The sequence below is a fragment of the Lipomyces arxii genome (genome assembly GCF_038497795.1).
Source record: "Lipomyces arxii strain Phaff 12-163 unplaced genomic scaffold V1512scaffold_14, whole genome shotgun sequence".
In the NCBI taxonomy this organism is placed as follows: domain Eukaryota; kingdom Fungi; phylum Ascomycota; class Lipomycetes; order Lipomycetales; family Lipomycetaceae; genus Lipomyces; species Lipomyces arxii.
Window position 1 is genome coordinate 168,303 of NW_027117713.1, and position 23,806 is coordinate 192,108.

Sequence of the window (23,806 nt, forward strand, 5' to 3'; positions counted from 1 at the left end):
TTAGTTACAGAAATCTGCTTTCCCGGGGAGGATTAAACTCTAGCTCGGGCTGACGCGCTGCTTCCACTGAAATCACTCACTGCTCTCCACGTTTCCAAGAGACTTAAAAGAGCACAGAGCTCTTTCTTTTGTCAAAAACATCACAAACCTTCCAAACAATCAATCAATTAGCATATCTTAGCTACTTATCTGTGCATCTTCTTTCAAGTCAATGCACCCGCCATTACTACCGAGACGGTATTCAACAGCTATTATAAAAGCATGTTTGCTGCTCTCGGCCAACATCCCCTTTCTGAACAAAAATCAAGCAATTAATCATGTGTTCAAACGCGACGACGACGATGATGAAATTGAAGGAGCAAAATTTTGGGTCTTCATGGCCATTTCGGTGACTTTGGTGCTATTGGGCGGTATCTTTGCCGGTATACATCATTTAGACGTGGGTGTGATAATGGCTAATTTGTATGTGTAGGTCTCACGCTTGGTTTAATGGGACAGGATGAAGTCTATGTAAGCTTATTGAAGCATTATTTGTTTGTTGATCTGACTTTTGATAGCTTCAAGTAGTCGAACAGACTGGCAGTTCTGCTGAACGGAAAAATGCCGGCAGAGTTATCAGATTATTAAAAAAGGGAAAGCATTGGGTCTTGGTTACTATGCTACTCAGTAATGTTATCACAAACGAAACCCTTCCAATCGTGCTCGACCGTTGTCTCGGCGGAGGCTGGCCCGCTGTGGTGTCTTCCTCTGTCTTGATTGTTATCTTTGGTGAAGTCATTCCTCAGTCGGTCTCCGTCAGATACGGTCTGGCAATTGGTGCTATGTTTGCGCCGTTTGTGCAACTGTTGATGTATATCATGTATCCAGTTGCATATCCTACAGCATTATTACTAGATAACGTCCTTGGTGAAGGTTAGCGCGCATTTTCAAATCTGATTATTTTTTTTTACTAAAGATTTATAGATCACGGAACTGTTTACCGGAAAGCACAGCTCAAAACACTCGTGTCGCTTCACAAGTCCATGGGTGCCGAGCGATTAAACAATGACGAAGTCACAATCATTTCTGCAGTCTTGGATCTGAACGAGAAGCCGGTCGGAAATATTATGACCCCAATCCATGACGTGTACACCATGAGCGCGGATCGAATTTTGGACGAGGCTACTGTCGAGGAAATTCTTAAGGCAGGTTACAGTCGTATTCCGATCCACACGCCGAATGAACCTTATAACTTTATTGGAATGCTCTTGGTTCGCATTTTGATTTCTTACGATCCGGAAGACGCGCAGCCAGTGTCAACGTTTCCGTTGGCAACACTACCGGAAACGAAGCCAGACACCACATGCTTGAACGTGCTCAATTACTTCCAAGAAGGAAAGTCCCACATGATGCTTGTGTCCGACTCTCCTGGTGAGGCATATGGCTCGCTCGGCGTTGTCACTTTGGAGGATGTCATTGAAGAGCTGATTGGAGAAGAAATTGTCGATGAGTCTGACGTTTATGTTGACATTTCGCAAGGAATTAGGAGAAAGAACGTCTCACCAATGACTAGACGAATGCTGCCGTCGCAGTTCGTCGCTCAGCACCAACATGTTCACGACGCTAATAGTACGATTCCTGAAACTATGACGTCCGCTGCAAGCAGCCAGATTGCACTCACACCGCAGACCCAGGGATTTGTAGGTAGCGTTCCTCCATATGGTACAGTCCCAGGCACGCCTAGAATTAGCTTGGGAGCATTTTCTGCAGGATCAAAAATGGAACCACTCAATCTCGCGATTCGTCCAAAGGAGACGACTAACGCGAGGGTTACCATCAAGAGGGGTGCGATGGAAGATTACGTCCGGCGGACGTCGTTGGATGTACGTCCCCAAGCACAAGCAGCCAACACCTACATTGGAAGCAATGCGCGTTTTGGACTTCCGGCCGATGGGGTGGAGTTTGGCAAGATTCATGATTCTGAACGCGCGGCTCTCCTAGCTGGACCGCCAAACCCGGACGCGGCTGCGCCTGTAGAAAATCCGGACGGAACCAGAAGACTGTCTGCAATTGAGCTAGACCCAATCACCCGAAAAAATGTTCAGAGTGAAGCTCAAGAATATTACGCACAGCAACACAGAGCTGGTGCAGCTACCACACCTGGATCTCTCAGCGAGCCCGAGAGTGCTACTTCAACCACAAAGTTGCTTGAGGACCAGGACCACGAATATCATGCTGGTGGTCTGATTGAGTCCGTCAGGGAGGTTCACGGATTTCAGAAGACGATTATCGAGTCCCAACCAGTTGTGGAAAATTCAGAAAGTAGCGATACTGACGATGATGACGATAGCTCACAAGGCAGTCACACGAGCCAAGGTGGCTTGATTCCTGATCTCGAACGCGGCTCAGAAACCGGGTACCGCAAGAAAAAGCATCAGAAAAGTAGAAAAGTAAGTCGGTCGGAAAGTACAAGTAGTCAAAAGAAGGGGCCGTTCCGGTCTGGTAGTTTTTTTGGCGATCATGGATTTAAGTCGTTGTCTGGCGGGGGCATTGGCAGCTAAAATTATATACGCATTTTTGTTGATAGCCGAAGCTATCATGGAACTTATTGTACGGTAGTAGACCATAGAGTAGTCTGTATTCTAATGAGAACACATTCACTCCACATCTAGACCAAACCCTGACGTTCGTCTACGCGTATTTTTGCGACAATTGAGCCGCTTCGGGAAGCCATCATACGTCTATTGTCTTGGCTCGGGGATCGCATGTGGAAAATTTGGGTAGTGCGGCTTTGTAGACACAACGTGCGCACACTTTTGGAAGTCGTTTGACTTGACTTGACTTCACTTGACTTGAGCATCTGAGTGCCAATCAGGTTTAGTAACGACCTAGCAATGATGCTTTTAACTACTGTGCGATTGATGAAAGATATCATTTAATGTAATTTTTTTTTGGTTTCATATTAGGCGAGCGTTAAATTAACCGAGCGCTGAGATTGGCCACGAGGCCCACGAGGTCTGTGACTGTGTTAATGATGTAATAACTGCCTTCATCGCAACGCTGCTATGAGAGTACTATATATCCGAGAGATCGTCTGTGTTCGTTTTTGTGATCATCTGAATATTTTTCTGCTGCGCTGTTTGCTTCAAGATGCCAAATATTGATTACTCTCACCTTGTTCGTCGAGGCAACAATGCGTTAAACACGAACCCGCCTTCCGGGACCGACATCTCGTTAACGACGCACGGTTCAAACTGGTACTGGACCGTGTTTTGCGTGATGGCCGTGTTCTCGCTGGTGTTCATCGCATTGTCAGTCAAGACTCCGCGCCATCACAGAATGTTTTACTACCTCGGCACCGCCGCGTCGCTGTTCATGACAATCACGTACTTTGCCTTGGCGTCAGATTTGGGGTATACCGGAATCCAAACCGAGTTTAGCCATTATCAGAACGGCGGTGTGCGCCAGATCTTTTACGCAAGATATATAGGCTGGTTTTTGGCGTGGCCGATGTTGATGATTGCGGTCACTAAGTTCTGCGGCATGACATGGTCGATGTCGTTGTTTCTCGTTGGATTGCAGGAAGTTTTTGTTGTGTGCCTGTTGATTGGGTCGCTCGTGCGCTCGTCGTACAAATTTGGATTTTTCGCCTTTGGTGTGGTACGTGTAAAACGTTGTGGTATATGATTAGTATTAACAGACAGGCGTCGTGGCTTCTGATCTTTGTGTATATGATGTCTTCTGGTCGTCGCAGCTCTGTGCGGCTTGGAAATGTCTTGCAAGGTCCGTTCTTGATCGGCGCGTCTACATTCATGTTTCTCTGGATGCTGTACCCGATCTGCTGGGGTCTTTCCGAAGCCGGCAACGTCATTTCTCCTACGTCCGAGGGCGTGTTCTACGGCGTGTTGGATATTCTGTTCATTGGCTTGCTGATGTACTTTGCAGTCATGGCCCGCAAGTTCAAGATTGGCGAGACGCATGATGTTGGCCACGAGAAAGTCATTCGTGATGACGACGTTGAGAACCGTAACATTCACTCAATGGAGACTGCGCGGGGCGATGACGATGCGGCACATTACGGATCGAACACGGCCGGTGCGACCACTGCTGGAGTTGCAGGCGCTGGAGCCGGAGTCGGCGCCGGATCGGCATTGAGGGGCCCAACCGAAACTAGTCCGACTCAGCGCAACACCGAACGCGACTTCCAACGCGACGCGCAGCAAGACACCAGAGGCTTGTCAGGTCAGAACGTGCCTGACGACCATGGCGTCAGTGGCGTGCAAACCAGTAACCGCATGAGTGCTCCACGGACCAAGTCGTCGAACCTGGGCGGAACCGGAACCGGAGCCGGGCTTGCCGCTGGAACTGGCGGTGCTGCTGGTGTCGGGTCTACTGGTGCAGGTGTTGGATCTATGGGCTCGGGCTACGGCGCCGGGGCCGGACCGACGACAACCACCCAGCCTGGTGGCGCGAACGAAGGTATTGGGTTAGCTGACAAGGCCGTGACGTTGACACCGAGCAAGGGTGCTCCCGAATTGACTAGCGGAGATCGTTTGGTTGTGACTGAAAATGGCCGCTACATTGGTAGCGATGGGCAGCTCTACGACCAGCCTTTGAAGTTGTAGTTAATTTGTGTTTGGGAATTAATTTTTTGTGGTAGTTGTAATTAGTAATTGTGGTAGTAGTAATTAGTAATAATGAGAAACGAACGATACGCTTGAAGAGCTTTTGAACAACTGCTACTGAAAACAATCAAACCGCTTGTGACATACAATGTCGAACAAACTTTCTAAGCGTGTAAAATTTCATAAGGTAGCTACTAAGTGATTAGTGTTTTTGATTGCCAAACACGTTGCGTCAACGGCTTTCAGAGAAAAACTTTGATGTCTATCCGTATACAACAGTGTAAGCAAAAGTAATAACCGCAGCTATAAAAGCTAGTCCAAGCAGAACCATCACTGGTCACAGCAATCACATAGTACAGACAAAGTGGGACGAGACCTTTAGCAAGTAGAATATTTCACACCGATGTCTTCGTCAGTCTTTGTGTTGATGACTTCACCCCATCAAAAACAAACTTCGCTACAAGACCAGTCGTGTGAAATTATTTGGCTACAGCTAACAGCCTTTAAACAAAACGGTATTTGTGCTAGCTGGTAAGGCTTGCTATAAATATTGATAATTCACTATAACTTAAAGTGTTCAGGGGTAAAGTCAATGCTTGCTCTCTAGATTGTGTTAGGACTTCGTGTGCGCTTGTGCCATAAGCGCAAAATCAGTATTGCATAAATCTATTGCAAGATTAGCATCAATCTGAAAGAGAAGTTGCGCATGTTTACAGGACCGAATGAGTTAGTTGATGTTCAAATGTCTGTAACAAGTTTTGATCTAATATGCAGGGTTTAGGAGGAAAAGTTAACATCTGTAGCAAACATACCGGATATTCAAAGTGGCTGTTTTGAACTCTATTTACGCTTTGGCCTTCCTTGACGGACACATAGCTCCATATATCGTCGTTGAGCATACATTTACTACGCGGTTAGTTATTGGCTAATTGTAGAAGCTCAAGTAGTTCTGTAGTATTTGATCTGTGTCTTTTAAAATTATGTTGAAAAGCAAAATCTTAGTGCGTGAATAGCATGTTAGCTTCTACAGTCCACCTGATATGCAAGAGGCCTTGTAGGCTAATTCGGTGTCTGTTTTGTTAATGGTGTGTCTTGCACAAGTGACTACAAGGCCAAAATATAATAAGTAATTGATGGCCACTGTTGCATCTCGCCGAACCAGCATTGAGTGCCAATTTACGTGAGAGTACTAGGTCAGCCTTGGAGTCGGTTAGTGACGTGTCTTTACAACTAGCTAATTCTTGATAATTGAGTGCACCCTATCAACAAACATTCAGTTTAAATTTGGACTCATCCTTTCGTCTCTGCAATCCAGTACGACGTGTCTGGTTTAAAAATGACGCGTCAACGTGACACGTTAAATTGAAAAACACTCATCGTGGGGGCTGAATAGCGAGTGGGGGTTGAAAAGCCGCACGAGGTTTCAGGTATAATATTGCTTGCCATTGTCCCGGATATTTTAGATCAACCATCATAATCGAACGGTGTTTTGCTTTTTAAAAGATTGATATAATGGCAACTGGGTAGGTAAGCTTATCGAAGCGTGCGCAAATAGCTAATTGGCAGACGTACGTTTAAGCTCAATACCGGAGCTGAAATTCCTGCCCTCGGACTTGGAACGTGGCAGTCACCTGAAGATCAGGTTCATAGTGCTGTGCTGGTACGTACCCAATTAATGGTTTTTGATTATATTAATTAAGTATTAGACTGCACTTAAATGTGGATACAAGCTTATTGACACTGCTTTCGTAAGTGAATTATCAATCAAAGCAGTTGCATGTGTTAATAGTCAAGGTCTACGGCAATGAAGTCGCAGTCGGACAAGGTATCAAAGATAGCGGTGTCGCCCGAGAGAGTTTTTTCTTGACTACCAAGCTATGGAGTACGTACCACACTCGTGTCGCTGAAGGACTAGAAGCCAGTCTCAAGAATCTCGGAGTTGATTACCTTGATCTAGTGAGTGTTCTACAATTGAACGGCAAATATTAACTGACTTGTAGTTTCTCGTTCATTGGCCTGTGTGCATGAACGCATTGGGTGATGATCCTTTATTCCCGAGACGGGAAGACGGTACTCGAGATTTGGTGCCCGAGGACCAATGGGACTTCACCAAGACTTGGGCTGAGATGCAGAAACTTCTTGACACTGGAAAAGTCAGGGCGATCGGTGTGTCAAACATGTCTATTGCCAACTTTGAGAAACTGCTTGCAGCCCCAACGACGACTGTCATTCCGGCTGTGAATCAGGTAGAGTTGCATCCTTACTTACCCCAGGAAAAGCTCCTTGCGTACTGCGAAGCAAAGGGGATTCACGTCACAGCATACTCGCCGCTCGGATCGACTTCGGCGCCTCTACAAGAGGACCCAATCATTCAGGAGATTGCAAAGAAGGCCGGCAAGACCCCAGCCCAAGTTCTGATCTCATGGGCCATCACTCGTGGCACGTCGGCCATTCCAAAGTCGGTCACTCCAACCAGAATTGAGAGCAATTTTCATGATTTCGTGCTAAGTGATTCTGATGTTGCTGCCATTACCGCGATCGGTAAGACTACTCATAAAAGGATGGTGTCGCCAGCGTGGGGAGTTACAATTTTCCACGAAGATTAAAAGCAATTGTATCAAAAAACTTAGATTCTATATACTTTACTTCACATATTACATCTATGTTTATTCAGGCTTGCCTCCGTAACCCCAAGGGTTCTCTGTAGTCCACTTCCATAAATCTCTGCAGGCATCCTCAATCGTGAGTTGAGTCTGCCAGTGCAGTTCGTTGTGTGCTCTATCGGCCTTGGCCGTGAGGTTAACGACATCGCCTTTACGTCTGCCAACAACCTCGAGCGGGATCTTGACACCAGTTGCCTTCTCGAACGCGTGAACGATTTCAAAAACCGTGCTACCATTTCCGGTTCCAAGGTTCCATTCACGGAAATATCCCTGGCCGTCCTGACCAGTGACAGAGTCAAGTTTAGCCATAGCAGCAAGATGGCCCTTGGCAAGGTCGACAACGTGGATGTAGTCACGAATAGGTGTTCCGTCCTTGCTCTCGTAGTCGTTTCCAAAAATCTGGAGTTTCTGGCGACGACCGACAGCAACTTGTGCCACAAATGGTAACAGGTTGTTGGGAATACCTTGTGGGTCCTCTCCAATTCTGCCCGATGGATGGGCGCCGATGGGGTTGAAGTACCGCAAGATGGCGACCTTCAAGTTTGAATCAGCTGCGGCCGCGTCTCCAAGAATCTCTTCGATGATAAGCTTGGTGTGTCCGTAAGGGCTAGTAGGACCAGTAGGACACTCTTCTGGAATTGGAATCATGTTCTCGAACCGGGTCGCATCTCCGTACACTGTAGCTGATGATGAAAAGACAAAATTAGGTGTATTGTACTTCTGCATTGTCTTGAGCAAAACAATGGTACCAGACACATTGCTGTCATAGTATTCAAGTGGGATCTTGGTGCTCTCTCCGACCGCCTTGAGACCAGCAAAGTGAAGAACTGATTCGATGGAATATTCTTTGAAGACGGCGTCCAGACCCTCCTTATCCCTTAGGTCGGTCTTGAAAAACGGGATTTTCGAATCAGTGAGCTCACCGACTCGACGAACAGCTTCCTCGGAGGAATTGCACAAATTGTCAACGACAACTGGTTTATAGCCTGCTTTGACAAGCTCAAGCACAGTGTGCGAACCAATATATCCCGCACCACCAGTGACAAGAACATATTTATCTGACGGCATTTTGAATGTTGAGTGTATAAAACTGTGTTTGTAATATGCAACTGCTACCTAAACCACTTTCCAGATTGCGCCTCGGGCAGGCTTGTAGGCGTAAATAAACTAAGACTACGTTTATGCTCGTCGACTGTTCTGTCGCGCTTCGTGTCACTACCGCATAGAAACCCAAACCCAAATAACCGCCGGCCGTTGACAGCCGCATTGGCGTACCACGTGCCCTAAACCCGTTGTAGTGTGTCGCTTGCGCTTACAATTTACCCGGCTGTTTGCGGGGCTGCCGGGCCCGGGGGTGCGTTCATGATTTTTTGTCACGCGCCGCACGAACATTTGCCCTCGAGATTGGTGTCCATATTTATCTTCCTCTCTCCCTCTTGATTCTAGTTAATTCTGTATTGACTATTCACACATAATTAATCATGACATCTACTTTCGATTTTAATAATAACTCTCATAGACGGTATAATCCTTTGACTGACTCATGGGTAGGCTCAAGCGTTTTCACAGATCAATTCAGTTTAATTCAGTGTCTAAATTTTTTAGGTGTTGGTTTCTCCTCACAGAACACAGAGACCTTGGCTCGGACAGCAAGAAAAGAATTTGACCGACGTTTTGCCGGCTTATGATCCAAAGTGCTATCTTTGCCCTGGTAATACTCGAGCGACCGGTGCTGTCAATGACAAATATGGATCTACTTATGTCTTTGTCAATGACTATCAGGCTGTCAAGGACGATCAGCCACCATATGAACAGCCAACTGAAAACAACTTGCGTAACAGATTGCTACGTGTCCAGGGTGTCGCTGGCAACTGCTACGTTATCTGCTTTAGTCCCAATCACAATGTCACACTTCCTCTCATGACTGTTCCTGAGATCGAAAATGTCATTGGAACCTGGACTGACCTTTACTTGAAGATGCAGAGCGAGACTAAGTTCAGATACTTGCAAATCTTCGAGAACAAGGGCGCATCAATGGGCTGCTCAAACCCTCATCCTCAGTAAGTGGAGTGTTGATGGTGTCATACCTTCATATCACTAACTAATTTGTAGTTGTCAGGCATGGTGTACTGAATCACTTCCTTCTGAACCCGCAAAGGAGATACTAAGTCTGCGCAAGTATAAGGCGGAGAATGGCACATGTCTTTTGTGTGATTACAACACAATCGAGATGGAGGATCCCAAGCGGGTTGTTGTCTCCAATGATTCCTTCATCGCAGTCGTCCCTTTCTGGGCCATTTGGCCGTTTGAGACATTAGTTCTTTCTAAGAGCCATACTACTTCACTGGCTGAATTTACACCGGCTCAGAAAGCTGATTTGGCTGATCTGATCCAAAAGCTCACAGTCAGATACGATAACTTGTTTGAGACATCGTTCCCCTACTCCATGGGCATGCATCAGGCCCCAGTCAACCCGTTGGACAGTGACGAAAAGGATCTTTCTCACTTCCACATGCATTTCTACCCTCCTCTTTTACGTGGCGCAACAGTCCGAAAATTCTTGGTTGGTTATGAGATGCTAGGCGAACCGCAGCGGGACTTGACCCCGGAACAGGCCGCTGACAGAATCCGTGCTGTTGACGAGGTTCATTACTCTAAAAAATAATTTGTAATAGCTTGAGCGAGATCTACTCAAAGTGATAGAATTTAAAATGTACGATAAGATTCATTTTCTTTGTTTTTTTGTGCATCTTATTCAATAAAGAAATTCCCAATAAATAAAATATCCCCCAGGGTTCTATTTGACCTCCACATGTATGCGCATCTAAGCAATAGCAAAATATTAATAAACAAAATAAACATGATATTCATCGGACGGTCTACTTTTTCATTAAAAGTGGTCAAGCTAGATAGCTCCGGACGTATTACGTTCACTGACCATACAAACTGTCTCTGCTCCTAATAGAATATGTCTTGGGACTGCCAGGCACATCTTCAAGGGTCTTGTGTTGTTGGGAGAAAAAAGTATTACAAAATATTTTTTTCTCTTGCAAGACTTCAATTCAAGTAAACGTGTAAAATTGTTGGATTTCTGCATTTTTACCATCATCAAATACTTAATTAATCTAAAATGTCTGGACTTATTCCTATTGCTACTTACGCACTCAAGGTTCTTCCTGGTGTTCCAATCACCGCTAGTGAGGAAGATTTCCCAGTGACGTTGAGAATCACCATGGTTGCTATTGATCCTACTCCAGTCGATGACAAGAAGGTTCCTAGCACTGTCAGAATTTTGAAGAGACCTGCTGCATTCCCTGCTGGTGGGCTTTTGTACGATGACGATGAGTCTTCCGACGATGAAGAGGACGAAGAGGAGGAAGAGGAAGAAGAAGAGGAGGAAGAGGAGAAACCTAAGAAGAAGGTCAACGGCTCCAAGACCGGCAAGAAAACTGCTGATTTCGAGATGGAGGATGATGCTGAAGACGATGAAGACGAAAACGACGAGGAGGATGATGAGTATGAGGTCGAGGACATTGTTCTTTGCACTCTTTCCCCTGAGACCCTGTACCAGCAGCCTGTTGATCTTGTAATCACTCCTGACGACCAGATCGCATTCGAAGTTACTGGATCTTACAGTGTTTCGTTGATTGGAAATTACCTTGAGCACCCGTATGATAACTCTGATGACTATGATTCGGAAGGGGACTCAGACAGTTCTGATGAGGACTATGACCTTAGCCCTGATGAGGATGAGCTTGTGTCATCTGAGAGCGACGAGCTCGACTCGCTTGAAGGCGAGCCCCGCATCAAGCTTATTGAAGAGGAGGAGGCCGAAATGAAGAAGGAGGCTAAGCAGTTGAAGGAAGAGGCTAAGGCTGCCGCGAAGAAGTCAAACGGCAAGCGTGTTGCTGTCGAGGAATCCGACGATGAGAAGGAGAAGGATCTTGATGAGTTAATCGAGAAGGATACCAAGAAAACGGTGAAGCTTTCTAAGAAGCAACAGAAGAAGCTCAAGGCCGCTGACGGATCAGCTGCTCCGGCCCCTGTTCAGGAAGCTCCCAGTGAGGACTCTAAGAAGGTCCAGTTTAGTGAGAAGCTCGAGCAAGGCCCTACTGGCTCCACTGCCATCAAAGGCACTGAGAAGGCCGAAAAGCCAAAGGCCCAGGTTAAGGTTCAGAAGCTCGAAGGTGGGTTGACCATTGAGGACCGTACTGTAGGCGAGGGTGCACTTGCGAAGAACGGACAGCGTGTAGGAGTTAGATATATTGGCAAGCTCCAGAATGGCAAGGTTTTTGACAGCAATACTAAAGGAAAGCCTTTTGTTTTCACTCTCGGAAAGGGTGAGGTTATTAAGGGTATGCAGTTTTTTGCAAAGTTAGTATCTGGTTAATGCTGATATGTTACAGGATGGGATATTGGTGTTAAAGGCATGGCCGTTAAGGGCGAGCGCCGAATTACTATTCCTGCTCACCTTGCATATGGAAAGAAGGCACTTCCTGATATCCCAGCCAACAGCACATTGATTTTTGATGTTAAGCTCATCTCACTGAAATAAGCTTATGCCAAAAAAAAATTGGGTTTGGATATTTAAAAGTAACTCTTTTTATTTCGCGCGTGTCTTCAAGAAGGTGTATTTATAGCTTTGCCGCTGTCAAGCAGATGAGAAATCAAATTAGATATTAACATTATCTACACGACTTCATTACATTTACCCCATCCTACAAACAACAAATAACACGATGAGATTCAAACGCCAGAAACCTAAGATGATCTATACAACACGACTTCTTTTTTTTTTTTTGTTTTTTTGTTTTTTTTTTCAACTGACTGTCTATGGTGCCTAATGGAACATGTCGCTAAGCAAATGTACGTTGCGAACGCGATGCCGGTGTCGACGCCAATGCATAGTTCCATTGTACGCGGGCGAAGAAGTGGGTTCAGGGTCAGATTCGGCCTCGACCGTGACGTATGCGTAGATTGTTGTCGTGCCAGAGTAGAATGTTTCAGACGAGCTTGCCATTCCATCATACTCAGCTGAGTTAGTGGTCAGGGTCGTCCAGTCTGCGGACGTGATTGTCGGCACTTCAGGGACGACAAACGAGGTCGACGACGGGGAAGTGGAACTGAAAGACGAATTGAAGTACTGGGTCTTGAACGGCTCGGTGGTCGTTCGATGAACGGTCATTGTCCGGACAAGGGTCATGTACTGGGTGATTGTCGACGTCGAGGTTTCGTAGTCGGTGACAGTTGCCGGGACTGCGGTCACAATCTCGGTCACGTCGCCGTCGTCACCGATGGAAGCGGAAGACAAAAGCGTGGTGGTTGTGTGAACAGATTTGACCACGTCAACCACAAAATTGATATTGGTCGGCCGAATCACGTCCTCAGTCTGGGTAGCAACCATGGTTTCAGTGATGGTGACTAGCCTTGTCGACGAAACGTCGTCTGTGACAGAGGCGGTGTACGTGAAGGTGTGGGTCAAGGTCTTGGTGGCCTGCAACGTCACGGTCGAGTCGGTAGAATATGAACCAGGAGGAAGCGATGTCGGTACGGTAGGCGGGCTTGTGATTGACGACGGTTCACCAGTAATTGTCAATGTGCTAGTGACCGAAGTCGGGCCAAGATATTCGGCAGCAGTTCTAGTGTAAGTCATGGTCTGAGTAATGGTCTCGACCGAAGGAGAGACGTATGCTGCAGATCCTGCTTGAGTCTTGGTGACGTAGATTGTCACGTCCCGAGTCAAAGTTGTGGTGACATCTGTATGAATGTTAAAACTGATTTTTTGTTACTGTAATTGGCATACCTTCAACTTTGACCGCAGTAGTATACAACGCCGGGATCATAGTACGAGTCAGAGTCTTCGTCAAGGTAATTGTGCTGGTACCGTTAACGATACTGGTGCCGTTAACGATACTAGTGGCATTCAGGGCCTGTCTCCGATCGATTCTGTGCGAGTAATCATCGTTTGCATTTGCAGTTCTTCGCCAGAGGAAAGAAAAATCGATTGGAAACGCGAGCGTTTCAGACAGACATGTCAGCAAGACGAAAATGATAGAAAGTGTGTGGATTTTCATTGTACGGTTTGAACAATAAAGGCAAAAAAACAATCAGATGAAGCGAATGAAGCACTGGATTACAGGCAGTAAAGAATGACAAACCGACGATGAGATTAAAGAACGACAGAGAGTAAAGAGTGTTGAATATGGGGAGACAATTGTGACGATAGTTGAACAGAGAAAGTAGGAAGACAGGGATCAGACTTGGGTATTAAGGGAAGGACATAGCCAAGGGGCAACATCGTTAATGAGAATATGCACTTAGAGACGCGTTTGGATGCTGGCGCCAACGTGCGGCGACTATGGTCTCTGACCAAAACCCCCTGGGATAAACTCACCGAGACCCGAGATGGGATGAGAGAAACAAGAATACAAAGGGGGCGCGCGTCCGTGACGCGTCGCACGAGCTGTGACTGGAATTTTATAATGCAGGGGACCGTTGTGTTTGCCGCACTCTGTGCGGCTTATTTGCTTGTTGAAGTGGTACCTGGAACGCGTTTCACTTTAGACTCCGAAGTAATCTTCCTCAGGTTCAAAACAGAGTGATTTATGATCTGATAAGAGTTACCAGCATACAAACTTATACAATATTATTTTATAGTATTATATGGTAAAAAGTAAAGACAGTAAAGTAATCATTTAATTAGTAGCGCCGGTAAGTATTTAAATGCGCACAGAGTTCGACGCGTTAGATTTGCACGAGCGCGTCGCAAGTGATGAAGTCCGCGTATGGTCAACGGTTCACAAAATACCAACGCGTTTCATTATTTCATTAATCGCGTCCAAGTGAGGGACATTTTACTGGTTATGTAAATGCGTATCTTCGGCTGGTCAATTGCAATTGATTTCAATAGACAGGAACACAATGATCAAAACAAATGTTGAGTTATTGAGCGAGGTTAGAAACACGAAGCATATTTGAAAATAGATTTAAAGCTGTTCCTGATTGATTTACATTATTGTGCTGGTCGTTGACGTGATCCCTTCTCTCTATTTAAATGTATTTTACGAGGTGATATATGCCATATAACTATAGAATATGGTGTTTACAAGACTATTGGAATGTCGATGCTACACTGGAATTCAGGGGTATCCGGTCTTGTTCTCTCCGCGTCTTTTCTCACACGACTTCTTTGAATGTGACCTGACTATATAGAAGCTGTTTTACGTAAGCACAAACTGCCATTGACTGATTTCACCCAGAGCTGTATTGCACCGTATTTGCTGATATGTGGTGCCTAATGCCGGCGATGAGGTTGGAAACTGTAAATTGCGGCGCGGATCTTGATGAAATGTAGCACTAAATTGATTAGAATTCAATGAATAAGGCGGATGCGTATATCATGCTATAATGAAGTATTTAGAGACGTATAGATTGACGAATTTGCCTGCAAAGGCATACTACATTCCTGACTTCATATCTGATGCTGAAGAGCACTTCTTATTGCAAAAGGTGTGTAGTCATGTGCACGTATCACTTACTTCCCGGTTAGTCTAACGATGTTTAATTAGATTACAAACGCTCCGCTGTCAAAATGGACGGTATTGTCAAATAGACGGCTACAAGCCTGGCCAACTCAGCTACTGAAAGGGTCAGTTCTACCTACCACTGACGCTCTTCCGACTTGGCTAGATGATCCACTTGTGCAGCGCATGGTCTCGCTCGATATTTGGAGGCAGAGTCCACATGATCGGGCAAATCATTGTCTGATAAACGAGTATGAACCTGGGCAGGGCATCATGCCACATGAGGATGGCGATGTGTATCATCCCGTGGTTGCCACTGTCAGTCTACAAGATGGGATTGTTTTGGACATTTACAGAAAGACAGAAGACGGCAAGCGCGAAATTGTATATAGAATATATCAGGAACCCAAAAGGCAAGTTTGCTCGTCATGGCATTGGACATTTTATAATGACTTCTTGCAGTCTGTTGATTACCACAGAGGATATGTATACCGATTATCTCCACGGAATTCAAGACATTGATGTCGACAAGAGTTTATATCGAGACACTGTTGCCAATTGGGACTTTTTAAGTGATGACACGAAACAGCGGATCGAACTTAGCGGCGGAGATTTGAAACGAAAGCGGGCTAGAGTCAGTCTAACGTTTCGAGATGTGAAGAAAGTTCGGAATTTGGCTGCGTTTTTACAAATGAAGTAGGATTTTTTACCATAATGGCATAATAGAATAGAGAATATTAAAGTAACGAAATTAACAGAATATAAAATTATATAGAATATGAATTTTATAGAGAATAGTTTTTGTATGTGGAATATCGTACGCTCGATATTTGCAGTCGCATTGTGAAAACAAAATTCACTCACTAGTTAATTATATGACATACAGTCTACACACATAGGACATTTCTATATTTACGGTAATTAAACAAATGCCCCTATTACTCCTATTTTAACCTACAAAATGTAATTATGCAGCACAATTTTAGCAACAAAAAGCAAAATATACAAAGAGTGACCCATTAACTAGGCCTCGGTAAAGGCATCAAAAGAATATACAGGGATATTGTCAATATCGTCAACAGCCGCAGCAGAATTCGCAGCGGTAAAGTAGCTCGCGATCGATCGTGAAACGGAGGAAAACTTGTTGTTCCAGACATTAGATTGAACGACGTTTGAGTCTGGAATGTCTGCCACCGTAGATTGCACTCGAACGGCAGTATCGATCCAAGGATTCTTATTCAGACGGACACTATCGTCAACAAAACATTGTTCCAAAGCCAAACAGCTATTAGCGACAGCAAGAACCACGACCTCGTCGACAACGACATGGTCGCTTGCGAACGTGTCCGCTCCGTCAGAAACGGAGTGTACTGAGAGCAAAGTCTCAGTAATCCGGTCCGGGATGTCGATTTTTGTAGTGGATGGTCTGGATGTGTCTGCAATCGATTGATCGTTGGCTGGGTAGTCAGCAAAAGCGGCTTCAACTGGGTTGTCAAAGCCGTCGGAGGTAGCGGAGGCTGATTGTAGCTCTTCATGGCGTAAAAAGGCCATGGCTTTTTACAGCGAGACAGAGTCATGAATGTGAGCAGTAGCGCTTGCATTCACGTGAGGGTTGCTGGAATCATCGTCTTCATGGTTGTGGCCCGGATAAATACTCACAGATTTGCAGTAAGGCTCGTCGCCGGAGGAAAGCAGAAGAAGCGCAGCGCTTTCAACACTAGATTCGCAATTGGTTACATCGTACGCGGGATACTGCTCGACTTCAATACAGTCTCTAACATTCTTCGAGCTGTTGACAAGAGGAATCCACAACGACTTGTCGTAATCAAAGATGTCACAGAAACGGAGAATCTCGACAGCAACCTCAGGCTTTGTTTCATCGATTACCGAGGGTTGCTCGACAAGTGTCCAGTAGTTGCCACTAGCAGCAGGGACAGCATCAAACTTGGTATAACAACAATAACAGTCAGGGGCTTCTGGCCAGTAAATCACAGGCTGAACCAAAAAAATATGATCAGGCCCAAGAGATCCATATGCAGAACTACCGGTTTTCTTAACCGGGTGTGTTTGCGCCAAGTATAGTAACAGACAGTTTTCAAGGAACAGGCAGAAAGAAAAGCAAAAGACGATACGACTTTAGCATTGTCAGAAACAGACTTAAACGATTTGATTGTAACGAGATGCTTGAAAAATTCCTTGCTGGTGGGGATGTCGTGTTCGTGAGCAGCAAAGATCGCCAACTCACTAACGGAAACAATAGGAGAAACTAGCTCTTCAATAGCAAGAATCTCAAAATTCTCTGATGGGATACAAGGAGGCGAAGTCTCGGGCACCAACGCCATAGAGGCGGCGTCGATGGGTGCAGACATTTCAATTTCGGTTGAGGTAGCAGGTGGGAGAGTTACAGGTTCGCGTTTGGATGTCTGCTTGAGTTAATATTGTTCGGGATTTGAACTGATAGAATGAGTTGCAAATACAGAACGGTTGGTAGACTTTTGCTTAGTGCCGCTAGACTTAGCCTTCACCGCGCGAGTGTGCTCGATGAAGCGGTCAAACAACTGTTTGCGTGCGGCTCTGTGTGTGCAGCCTTGTAGTGGTTAAAGAACGTGTGCTACAGTAGAAAGTTAGACCAGTGCAGTTTGGATTCATCTTGTATTTCATACCCTTAACGTCATCTTTCTTCTTGACGGAATCGGACTGATTCAAGTTGGCTTGTTTCTTGCCCTTCCAACAGATTAGTTCTGTTCAGAGTATTTGTGTTACAAGCATGCTTACCTTGTGAGCAAATAACTCACGAAACATGGTTTTGAACTTCGCAAAAGTCATTAAGAAATTTTGAACATTAATTTGGAGAGAAGGAGAGAGGAGGGCTAGGATCAATGACAGGGCAGTACGATTGAATACTGACGGAGGACATCTACTCGAGCCGCACTGAACGAGGCGTGTTTGACATGTCAGATCTCCAGACGCCAACGCATGTCATTACTTATTATTGAAGGTTTGATTTAATAATCTGCTAATTTATACCGGGAAATAAAGCCATGCTCACTTTTAGTATTAAACAAGTTTAAAGTGCAACTGAAGGCACATAATAGTAATGAAATGTAACTCTATCTGTTTGCTAATTGGCTGCGCTATACATAGTGCAATACTTACTCGTCTATTCATGTAAATTCCTCGCTGAAGATTGGGCTCTCAACACTGCATTTAGCACCAACACAATCCAAACAACACCTTGTTTGACTATCAACACTCGACACAATGACTTCTCCTGACAGACTTTCTGGTAAGCGGCATTTTCGTACGCGGGCAGAGCGGCTCGCTGCATTAACTTAAGCCGCACTATTTGATTTTACCCAAAATTTCCCGAAACGGTTACGTCGCCAATTTATGGCCTACCAATGTCCGGGTAAGTGAGTTAAACGCAAATAGCATAACACTGTTTGAAGCCAGATTTGTTGCGTAAATTGAGCTTTACGCCATAATCCATTACGGTCATTGTGGCAACCACAGTTGTCATCCTCGGTCATTGTCGAACAGATCCCCTATTATTTCACTTTAAAGCATCATTTGCTACAACACAATTTGACCTTCAACGCGCTAGGCAAGAGGAGATTTTGTTTTGGTTGTGAATTGAACCGACCGCATTGTTATTTTGTCGCTCGTCGATAGTTTTGTGATCTCTGGTTCGTTGATTGACGACTGCAAAGGTAAGTCTGACATAAATACGTCCACGACAAAAGTGGAAATGGCGAAGTTGAGTGCTAATTCTATAATAGCTTTGTCAGGTACCGTGGCCCTTAGCAAAATACAGTGATTCTCAAATTCAATTTCAATGAGCAGAGTATAATACACATCGCATACAATTTGCATACTACAGTTTACTCACTATATGGCTACTGCGTATTCAAAAAGGCAGGTTATGAGCGGAACTGAAGCTTGGCGGTTAGCCTCGTTGATAGTCCTTTTGTCATTAATCAGCGTTGCATCAGCATTTCCAAGTACATCCTTTAAATTCTGGAAGCGAGATACTACAGATTGGTCAGTCAAGCCTGGCGAAATTCCAGAATATATAATCAAATATGGTATGGACGATTGACGTCTCTTTGTTGCAGTATTGTTAATTTTGTAACCAGCTCCGACTGTGCATCTATATTCAGAAGAAGTGTATCTTCCCTGCGACTGGCGTGACTTCATTGCCAACATGTACCCAGTACGTGATGGCCAGAACATATCGGGAAACATCCAGTTTCCCATGGATATATACGACGTCGGACGGTTACCGCGGGACGAAGATGTATTTTTGACGTCTTTGACTGACTTTGATGTTGATCCGGATTGGATCACGGGTATTGGCAATAAGGTCGATATCGAGACTGGCAGAAACGCCGCGCCTGCTATTTTGATTGTGTATGACAAAGGTGACGGCTGGGTAGATTCGTTCTGGTTTTATTTTTATGCGTTTAATTTGGGACCATTTGTGATGGGCGGAGGTCCGTATGGTAATCATATCGGAGACTGGGAACACTCGATTCTCCGGTTCTACAACGGCAAGCCGCATTCTTTGTGGATGTCTGCTCACGGAGGTGGCAGTGGATTCACATTCAATGCGCTTGAAAAGCTAGAGACTGATCCGAATCGACCGGTTATTTTTTCGGCGCGAGGGACGCATGCCAATTACGGCAGTGCCGGTCAACATTCGCACGATTTACCATTCAGAATGCTCAGCGACTTCACTGACCGTGGTCCACTATGGGACCCGGCCAAGAACTATTTTGGTTACACGTTCGACGGAGTCACAGTCACAGGCGAAGGCGATCATACCGATACCAATGCTCGTAAGTGTGAACTTTGTTAGTAGCGGTGTGTGGAATGCAGACTAACACGGTTTAGAATGGCTTTATTTTCCAGGACACTGGGGCGATAAGAAGTTAGATCCAGAAGACCCACGTCAACACTTTCATCCCTTTGAATGGAGGTATATTGACGGTCCGACAGGGCCATTGTTCAAGCATTTGGAGCGTACAACCGTGTGTCAGCAGCCCAAGTGGTACAATGTTAGGGGAACTTGCACTGTACGTAGGACTCTGGAATTTGGTGAGGGAATTGAGTCTGAAGGCTATGGCTGTGCGGGTATTCTTGATCACATTTGGCCCAATTTTCTTGGCCGCATTATCCGCTTCTTTCTGTGGGAAGGTTGGATTTGTGGATTTATTGATTGGGCTTGGGGTTAAATGACAGGGAATGTTATCCAATCACAATTTGCATATAGAAGCCAAAATAATGCGGTATGTTTAGTTTTGATTCGCGGTAATTAGTTTTTTCTTCGCTCAAGAGTCCGTTCGTTGGCTGGTTGCTTGATCGGATGTCACAGGTGGTGGCCGGGTATCTTTTGATGGTCTGAAGGTTTGGGATCGAAAGCGTAGTGTTTCATATATTTTGCACTCAGGTGGACTAGCTTGTAGATTTGAGTTTTAAGTTTTTCCGGGCCTAGTTTTGGAGACAACTGAGTCTTCGGTGTTTGATTCGGATAGAAGCGTAATGTTACGCTGCTCGAGGGTGTAACTTCTTGTAAATGTTTACGTCACTGTATTTATTTTGTAATTAAACCGATTTTATATTAATATTGTCTAAAATATCATTCAAGCAAATGATTCTTTTTTATTTATTCCTCGTTCCGAGAAGGTAATTTCAAACCCACGTCCGAGCTTTTTTAAACGCGAATGGCATGACGTAACTGCGGCAAAGTGGTAACAAACTTGTACGGAAAATTCCGGTACTGTAAGATTGCAGGATGTGATATTTTATAAAAAAAAATAAATTAAAAATAAAAACAAAAAAGGAAATGAGACAGTAGAAGAATGCGACAGATTTTTGTCGCGGATGGAGAGTTTCTTGTTGGTAGAGGATCTTGTGCATATTGGACCCTGGATCGTACAGTACGGTTAACATTGCACAACTTGAGTTGTATATATCACAATAACGCAAACCAGGAAAGAATTTAAAAAAACTCAAGATTGTATAATGCAATGAATGACATGTGAAAGGTCAAGTTTGAGTATTGATCAGTGGGCAAATGTAGCAGAGACAGGAATCTGGCGCGACAGAATCAGGTTTGTGGGAGGAGAATTTAAAGGAAGCAGTATAAAATACTCGAAGAGTGATTGCCACCGGAATCGGAGGCAGAATCAAGTAACGTATACCACACGCCGCGTAGAGTCCTTGCGATGAAATCGCGTGGTGACGAAATGGTAGAAATGCGATGAGTACAGAGAATACAGTTGGATCGGGATCTGTACAGTTCCTAGTAGAAGCTTTGAAGAACAACAATCGGTCGAGCAGAGATGAACAGTCTAAAACACCGAGATGTCAAAAGAATTCATGAAACAGCTATGACATCAGCTCAATTTCCAAGTGTTTTGTGTATTTTTGACGCGAGAGTTGAGATTGAGAAGTGTGAGTGTGAGAAAGTACACACAAGGCTCAATACCCACTAAAAGTGTCAGTGTCAGGGCAAAACAAGGTCTGAGTTAAAATAGATACAGTTGGTCGGGTCAATGTAAAACGAACCAAGTACGATCGGGTACGAATCTTGAATGACAGGCTCTCGAAGGTTTCACACGTGCACACCACAATGGCGGCCGGCATATTTGAGGGTTAGGGTGCCGCATAGTCTGACTCGGCAAATAATGTACGCAGAAATCGGCATCAAACACCAGTACCTAGTTCCCACTCCGTCGTCGCTGCTCCTTCGGTTGACTCTTAAGTCAGCAATAATTTTCCAGATCGGCCAGCCCAAAAAAATGTAATTAGTACTAGCATTAGCAGCTTGACTTATCATGGAGCCAGATTCACGGGTACCTGAATTTTGTAATTTAACTGGATTTTGACTTTCGATTTGAGTCCCCCCTCGTCATAGCCTGCCTTTTCGTTGTTTATACCGTCTTCTTAGTAAAATATAAATATACTCGACGTATCCCCTTCTGGACTCTAGCTTCATCATCGTTACTTTCAATTGAACGGATTATTAGTTGACCCAAGTCATTGATATACGTTCATTTTAATCATTCTACCTGACGCCAACGAGATTAGATATTTGAAGCACTACTCATTAGATCGCGTTCTTTTTCAAACGTGTGCTACTTTTTCATATTATTGTATGCATTTCTTTTGATTACTATTTCATCTTATCGGTCAACTAACAGCAACTATAGACCATTAGACACCTAACCTATACAATTCCAAATCGATTACATAATGATGCGTTGCGATACTTGCCTCAACAAAGTGCACACCAAGGGACAGCAGACTATGGCTTCTCCTATAACTCCTCCTGCCGAGACGTCGCCAGTTTCTATGATTTCCACAGCACTTCTCATGCTCCGGAGTCAAGCTCGAGCAATTACACATCTCACAGACATCTATTCTGCCGACCAATTCACTCAGGATAACTATACCAAGTCTATCCAACTTATGCACAACTCTCTTGTGTCTGGCGGGAAGATTGTCATCAGTGGTATGGGCAAGTCCGGTAAGATTGCTGAGAAACTTGTCGCTACTATGAACTCGCTTGGTTTACATGCTGTCAACCTTCATCCCTGTGATGCTCTTCACGGCGATCTCGGTGTCTTGCGTCCCACCGACGTCTTAGTCATGATCACCGCTTCCGGAAAAACACCAGAGCTGCTAAACCTGTTGCCACACGTTCCATCTGGATTGGCACGGATATGCTTGACCTGCACGCCAGATAGCATTCTCGGCCGTGGCGCCACTGCTGTTTTGTCTGCACACTTGCCAGGCAACCTCGATGAGAAGGCCATCTATGGTGTTCCTGCTCCAACCACCTCGACCACTGCTTGTCTCGCGGTCGGTGATGCTGTCTGCATCACTTTAGCAGAGATTATCACCGCCGAAAAGGAAGAGCGCAAACGTCGATTTGGTAAGTCACACCCTGGTGGTGCCATTGGTGCCGACTACGATGATGCTGTCGCTACCACTGTTCGGGATGTCATGCTCCCGTGGGCCGAGGTCGGTGTTGTTGATGCTGATGCCGACGAACTCGAGATCCTACGCGCTGCAGCTGGCCGCCGGTGGGTTTGCGTTGGCAACGAGCGACTGTACAAGGGACACGAGCTTGTTCAGCCCAATGTTCGTGGACTTCGTCTTGAATCTCTTCGTCGTGTTGGCTCTAAGGATGACATCAAGACTATTCAGAAGGGCGAGGTTGTCATTGTCATGAAGGACATGAACAGATTTGCCGGTATTTATGAAGGCAATTAAACATATCGAAGAAGTTTTTGGGAGCCTTGTTAGTTTATGTTTCATTCTAACAAGTGTTTTTGTTTTATACAAAAAATGAAACAGGGAAAGTGTTATAACGGATTTTTACAAGTGGGTTTGTGCTGGCAATACAGTAACGGATTGGTAAATATATTTTTGTGAGACAAAGATGATTATATTTTGGTCTATTGGGTGTACATTTGGGATTATTGCAAAATTCTAAAAAAAGAATAGAAAAAAGTATTCATATCAATTGATTCGTAATGTTTTGATGCTCGATGGAGTCTTACTGTTTAATCTAACCTGTACCCCTGACTGAGCTTAGGTCGGAAAATCATTTAGACGCGATGCTGTTTCAGAAGAAACGCGCCAAGTCATAACCGACCCGGCTGAAAGTCGGAACTATTGCACATAGTTTACCCGGCCATACTCCTTGCTCACACTAGGGTCACAGCTGAGTTTATTCACAATTTGAAAATTGCATATGCGTATCGACACGCCAGATATCAATTTCTCACTCTCTTCAGCCCGGAACACAATGTGTACCTTGTTAGGCAAGTGTTTGTTACATGTGTTGTCGCGGTAATTACCATATTCCGTATTGTTCGGATACGAGTCCGGATATCTTTAATGTATATATTCGAATAAACCGCTTACCTTACTCAAAATCCAAATGTGCAATTTAACTTAGATCTAGTGATGAAGAACCTAATGTTGTATCGTCATCCTTATACGG

The 23,806-nt window shown here is 44.9% G+C and overlaps 11 protein-coding genes across 11 annotated transcripts; 8 read left to right on the top strand and 3 right to left on the bottom strand.

Annotated features, from left to right (window-relative positions):
• Positions 1 to 24: 24 nt before the first annotated feature.
• On the top strand, positions 25 to 2,808 carry V1512DRAFT_44770 (uncharacterized protein). Its single transcript, XM_066918390.1, has 4 exons — positions 25 to 422; positions 473 to 510; positions 558 to 912; positions 964 to 2,808. Exons 1-4 carry the CDS (start codon positions 212 to 214, stop codon positions 2,538 to 2,540), a joined length of 2,181 nt encoding a protein of 726 aa, XP_066770395.1. The 5' UTR covers positions 25 to 211; the 3' UTR covers positions 2,541 to 2,808.
• Positions 2,809 to 3,022: 214 nt separating this feature from the next.
• V1512DRAFT_44695 (uncharacterized protein) lies at positions 3,023 to 4,773 on the top strand. The gene is made up of 2 exons (XM_066918389.1): positions 3,023 to 3,639; positions 3,684 to 4,773. Exons 1-2 carry the CDS (start codon positions 3,130 to 3,132, stop codon positions 4,602 to 4,604), a joined length of 1,431 nt encoding a protein of 476 aa, XP_066770396.1. The 5' UTR covers positions 3,023 to 3,129; the 3' UTR covers positions 4,605 to 4,773.
• Positions 4,774 to 5,988: 1,215 nt separating this feature from the next.
• Positions 5,989 to 7,261, top strand: V1512DRAFT_241489 (NADP-dependent oxidoreductase domain-containing protein). Its single transcript, XM_066914257.1, has 5 exons — positions 5,989 to 6,127; positions 6,171 to 6,264; positions 6,311 to 6,352; positions 6,399 to 6,560; positions 6,605 to 7,261. Exons 1-5 carry the CDS (start codon positions 6,117 to 6,119, stop codon positions 7,208 to 7,210), a joined length of 915 nt encoding a protein of 304 aa, XP_066770397.1. The 5' UTR covers positions 5,989 to 6,116; the 3' UTR covers positions 7,211 to 7,261.
• On the bottom strand, positions 7,217 to 8,460 carry V1512DRAFT_228106 (uncharacterized protein). The gene has a single exon (XM_066913883.1). It carries the CDS (start codon positions 8,333 to 8,335, stop codon positions 7,271 to 7,273), a length of 1,065 nt encoding a protein of 354 aa, XP_066770398.1. The 5' UTR covers positions 8,336 to 8,460; the 3' UTR covers positions 7,217 to 7,270.
• A 216-nt stretch (positions 8,461 to 8,676) lies between these two features.
• Positions 8,677 to 10,054, top strand: V1512DRAFT_265576 (galactose-1-phosphate uridyl transferase). Its single transcript, XM_066916925.1, has 3 exons — positions 8,677 to 8,814; positions 8,873 to 9,327; positions 9,380 to 10,054. The coding sequence occupies exons 1-3, from the start codon at positions 8,749 to 8,751 to the stop codon at positions 9,930 to 9,932; spliced, it is 1,074 nt and encodes a 357-aa protein (XP_066770399.1). The 5' UTR covers positions 8,677 to 8,748; the 3' UTR covers positions 9,933 to 10,054.
• A 267-nt stretch (positions 10,055 to 10,321) lies between these two features.
• V1512DRAFT_241498 (uncharacterized protein) lies at positions 10,322 to 11,957 on the top strand. The gene is made up of 2 exons (XM_066914258.1): positions 10,322 to 11,622; positions 11,674 to 11,957. Exons 1-2 carry the CDS (start codon positions 10,398 to 10,400, stop codon positions 11,820 to 11,822), a joined length of 1,374 nt encoding a protein of 457 aa, XP_066770400.1. The 5' UTR covers positions 10,322 to 10,397; the 3' UTR covers positions 11,823 to 11,957.
• Positions 11,958 to 11,964: 7 nt separating this feature from the next.
• On the bottom strand, positions 11,965 to 13,459 carry V1512DRAFT_44803 (uncharacterized protein). Its single transcript, XM_066918391.1, has 2 exons — positions 13,071 to 13,459; positions 11,965 to 13,024 (listed from the first exon to the last, which is right to left on the bottom strand). The coding sequence occupies exons 1-2, from the start codon at positions 13,339 to 13,341 to the stop codon at positions 12,108 to 12,110; spliced, it is 1,188 nt and encodes a 395-aa protein (XP_066770401.1). The 5' UTR covers positions 13,342 to 13,459; the 3' UTR covers positions 11,965 to 12,107.
• Positions 13,460 to 14,325: 866 nt separating this feature from the next.
• On the top strand, positions 14,326 to 15,666 carry V1512DRAFT_228116 (uncharacterized protein). The gene is made up of 3 exons (XM_066913884.1): positions 14,326 to 14,776; positions 14,836 to 15,203; positions 15,253 to 15,666. The coding sequence occupies exons 1-3, from the start codon at positions 14,675 to 14,677 to the stop codon at positions 15,488 to 15,490; spliced, it is 708 nt and encodes a 235-aa protein (XP_066770402.1). The 5' UTR covers positions 14,326 to 14,674; the 3' UTR covers positions 15,491 to 15,666.
• A 147-nt stretch (positions 15,667 to 15,813) lies between these two features.
• Positions 15,814 to 17,616, bottom strand: V1512DRAFT_248953 (uncharacterized protein; the record flags this gene model as incomplete). The annotated part of the gene is made up of 6 exons (XM_066914589.1): positions 15,814 to 16,343; positions 16,446 to 16,924; positions 16,948 to 17,213; positions 17,268 to 17,377; positions 17,454 to 17,514; positions 17,566 to 17,616. The coding sequence occupies 6 exons, from the start codon at positions 17,614 to 17,616 to the stop codon at positions 15,814 to 15,816; spliced, it is 1,497 nt and encodes a 498-aa protein (XP_066770403.1).
• Positions 17,617 to 18,298: 682 nt separating this feature from the next.
• On the top strand, positions 18,299 to 20,414 carry V1512DRAFT_265587 (uncharacterized protein). The gene is made up of 4 exons (XM_066916926.1): positions 18,299 to 18,500; positions 18,570 to 18,875; positions 18,927 to 19,628; positions 19,684 to 20,414. The coding sequence occupies exons 2-4, from the start codon at positions 18,683 to 18,685 to the stop codon at positions 20,022 to 20,024; spliced, it is 1,236 nt and encodes a 411-aa protein (XP_066770404.1). The 5' UTR covers positions 18,299 to 18,500; positions 18,570 to 18,682; the 3' UTR covers positions 20,025 to 20,414.
• A 1,510-nt stretch (positions 20,415 to 21,924) lies between these two features.
• Positions 21,925 to 23,342, top strand: V1512DRAFT_265593 (uncharacterized protein). Its single transcript, XM_066916927.1, has one exon. It carries the CDS (start codon positions 22,048 to 22,050, stop codon positions 23,068 to 23,070), a length of 1,023 nt encoding a protein of 340 aa, XP_066770405.1. The 5' UTR covers positions 21,925 to 22,047; the 3' UTR covers positions 23,071 to 23,342.
• The last annotated feature ends 464 nt before the right edge of the window (positions 23,343 to 23,806 follow it).